We start from the raw sequence: 3,393 nt of genomic DNA on the forward strand, positions 1-3,393 counted from the left end.
AATACTAACACATCTTTTTTTTTTTCCCTTATTTGTAATAACAGTCCATGTGTTTTTCAATAAATTGCTGTTATATTGGGAAAGGTATCCTTTCCGGGTTTCTTCCTTTTAATCTACTAAATTAGGGAATTTGGATCATTAAAATTTGATCCAACAGCTACAAACAAGAGCTCACTTAAAAAATTATAATAACTTTAACCGTTGGATCAAATTTCAATGGTCTAGATCATTTGATTTGGTGGATTAGGATCCCTTTCTGTTATATTGAACCCCTTTAGTTAAAACCCCGAAACGGAGTACCTTAGTCCAACGCCTCTCTGCTATATAAGATACTACAAAGTGTTCATGTTCTACACCATCCCAACGACCACGAGTGCCATGGATTTTCTTTCCAGTTCCTTCCCTCCCACAGTAATAAATTTAGCACTAGTAATTTTAGCTATTATACTTATGATCAGATCCCATGCTAGAAGGGTGGGTACTGATCTAAAGAAAAAGAGATACCATCCTATTGCCACAAATTTCTTCACAACCCTCGTCAACTTCTCTAGGCTGCACCACTACTTGACTGACATCGCACACAAATACAAAACTTTCCGGGCGTATAATGTGCTCATAGATTATGTTTTCACAACAGATCCTGCAAATGTTGAATACATCCTCAAAACGAACTTTGCAAACTATGGAAGGGTATGCTATCAGACTAATTAGTCGAGTTCACGTTATTAGAAAAATTCAAGTAATTTTTTTTTCTTTTGAAGATCCCTATTGGCTCTATTTAAATTAGTTTATTTAGTTTCAAAAAAAAAAAAAAAAAAAAAAAAAAACATGCAGTTTAATGATTTGATATGTGCATTCATGTTGATCACCATAGTTATCGAGTAAAACAAGTCTTAATTTCTGACCTGCTGCAGGGTTGGTACCACTACAGCGTTTTGTCAGACGGTTTGGGCGATGGGATCTTTGCCGTGGATGGAGAAAAATGGCTGCATCAGAGGAAGATATCGAGCAATGTGTTATCAACCAAAATTGTCAAAGACTTCAGCACTGCAGTCTTTAAAACCAACGCGGTACAAATTGCTGGGATAATTTATGAAGCTGCAACCTGCGACAAAGCAATAGAGATCCAAGTAAGTTTATCATGCATGGTTCAATTGGTAATCACATAGCACAAATTCCGGTCCCTTTGAAAATATGTATAATTTATAACGACGTGTGGTGTTTTCTTTATTTTTGGGATGAAGGATTTGTTTCTGAAAGCAAACTTAGATTCAATTGTCAAGATTCTGCTTGGAATCGAACTAGATACCCTGTACGGGACAAATGAAGAATGTATTCGGTTTGCCAATGCTTTTGATGAAGGAAACGAAATGACAATGTATCGTTATTTTGATTTCACCTGGAAGATCAGACGGTTCTTAAACATTGGATCAGAAGCGGTGCTGAAGAAGAATATCAAAGTGGTAGATCAGTTTATTTATAACTTAATCAATAGCAAGACTGAAACGCTCCATAATTCACCAGAAGATGATCCGTCTGCAGTGAGTTACCTTCCAGTCCCTAATATCTGTCTTGTTCTAGACTGATTAATTAGTTTAGTATTAGTCGTACTAATTTGTATTTAAAACATAATGTGGATGAATGGCCTGCAGTACAAAAAAGGAGACATAATCTCAAGGCTATTGAAATCGAAAGATATGGATCCAAAGTTCTTGAGAGACTTGCTCCTTTGTCTTATTGTCGCCGGAAGAGACTCGACGGCGAGTGTTCTTACATGGTTTATTTATATGCTCTGCAAGCATCCTCATATACAAGAGAAGATTGTACAAGAGGTTAGAAAGGCAACAAATCTGAAAGATAGTTCAAGCATTGATGAGGTTGCAGCCAGTCTTACTGAAGAAGCTCTTGACAAAATGCATTATCTCCATGCATCTTTGTCTGAGACACTCAGGCTCTACCCTGCAGTTCCACTGGTAATTAATTACTTAATGATCTTCTGAAACCGAATGTATCAAAACTTGCTTCTGAATTTGAATCCTGCGTAAACTATTATTTTCTGATTAACAAGCTAATTTGGGAAACACAGGATTCCTCGGTTTGTTTATTTGATGATACATGGCCAGATGGATTTAGTGTCAAGAAAGGAAGTGTAGTGGGATACCATGCGTATGCCATGGGCAGAATGAAATATTTATGGGGAGATAATGCAGAAGAATTTTGGCCGGAGAGATGGCTCAACGAAAATGGGCTTTTCCAGCAAGAAAGCCCTTTCAAATTCCTGGCCTTCAATGTAAGAAAAAACAACTTTATCACATACAAGTTACAACACACGCCCATTTGAATAAAAATATGAACAATTTAAGGATACGAACTTTAGAAGACTAAATTATATTTGTGATGAGTTTGGATTTGTGGTTTACATACACAGGCGGGACCAAGAAATTGTATAGGGAAAGACTTTGCTTATCAGCAGATGAAGATCATTTGTGCAGTACTTTTAAGGAGCTACATATTCAAGCTGACTGATGAGCACAAAGTGGCTCATTACAGGACAAAGGTCACTCTCCATATTGATGGGGGACTTTATGTGCAAGCCTTTCCAAGAAACCTTGATTAGGAGAGATTTTTCAGTATGCTAGGAGTATGGCCTATTATACTACAATTGATTGAAAACTTGAAAAATAAAATTTCCACCCAACTCTATTATGACAATTTGTGTATTGGACTGTGCTTCCGACACATTGAAAACTTATGCTTAATTAGATGCCTTATAAACATCTCGTCCAAGATTTTCTATATATAATGGAATAAAAGGCCTCGATATTGTTAGTAGCCGTAGTAACATTTTAAATAGTAGATTACTGTTGTACTCTTAAGATGTGGGACTTACACATCATACCTCATATCCCTACTCGGTTGTAGTGGTATTTAAATATGTAACGATTATGGATTCCCTTTACCGAATTGACATGGCTTTTATCCCTGCCCTGTGGTAGTAGGTTTGAGGAGTGTGGATGTACAAAATCATCAAAGTCTGAGTTAAAATGATGATTAAATCGTGATTTTTCGTTTCTAACCGTCGAAAGATTTCGCCTCGTTAACTAATATATGAATGTTTGTTCTTTGTGATTTTTGGCGTATGTGATATCGGAGTATATACAAAAAAGTTTAACGGTTGGATTGTTGAAATTAATCTTGTAGACTGCGAAAATCATCAAAGCAATTAAATATGTCAACCATGTCTCTCACTTTTGCCTGACGAACTTTTATTTTTGCTCGACGAAATAAAACCCTAAACCCTAAAGTATACCTTTGTGCGACGAAACTTGGATGGTTTGTCGCGTTAAGGTTGTCATCTTACGTGCCCATGTCCCTTGGCGCAAAAGTTTTACC

The 3,393-nt window shown here is 36.6% G+C and overlaps 1 protein-coding gene across 2 annotated transcripts; it reads left to right on the forward strand.

Moving 5' to 3' along the window:
- Window positions 1-341: 341 nt before the first annotated feature.
- On the forward strand, window positions 342-2,832 carry LOC103962896 (cytochrome P450 704C1). Of its 2 annotated transcripts, none has more exons than XM_048568262.1 (6): window positions 342-690; window positions 915-1,130; window positions 1,245-1,541; window positions 1,653-1,973; window positions 2,087-2,290; window positions 2,429-2,832. In XM_048568262.1, the coding sequence occupies exons 1-6, from the start codon at window positions 346-348 to the stop codon at window positions 2,615-2,617; spliced, it is 1,572 nt and encodes a 523-aa protein (XP_048424219.1). In that variant the 5' UTR covers window positions 342-345; the 3' UTR covers window positions 2,618-2,832. The 2 variants fall into 2 exon arrangements, with proteins under 2 accessions (XP_048424219.1, XP_048424220.1); XM_048568263.1 differs by having other exon boundaries at window positions 598-739.
- Window positions 2,833-3,393: the final 561 nt, after the last annotated feature.

The sequence above is a fragment of a genome, unplaced genomic scaffold (assembly GCF_019419815.1).
Source record: "Pyrus x bretschneideri cultivar Hongxiangsu unplaced genomic scaffold, Pyrus_bretschneideri_v1 Contig48, whole genome shotgun sequence".
Taxonomy (NCBI): domain Eukaryota; kingdom Viridiplantae; phylum Streptophyta; class Magnoliopsida; order Rosales; family Rosaceae; genus Pyrus; species Pyrus x bretschneideri.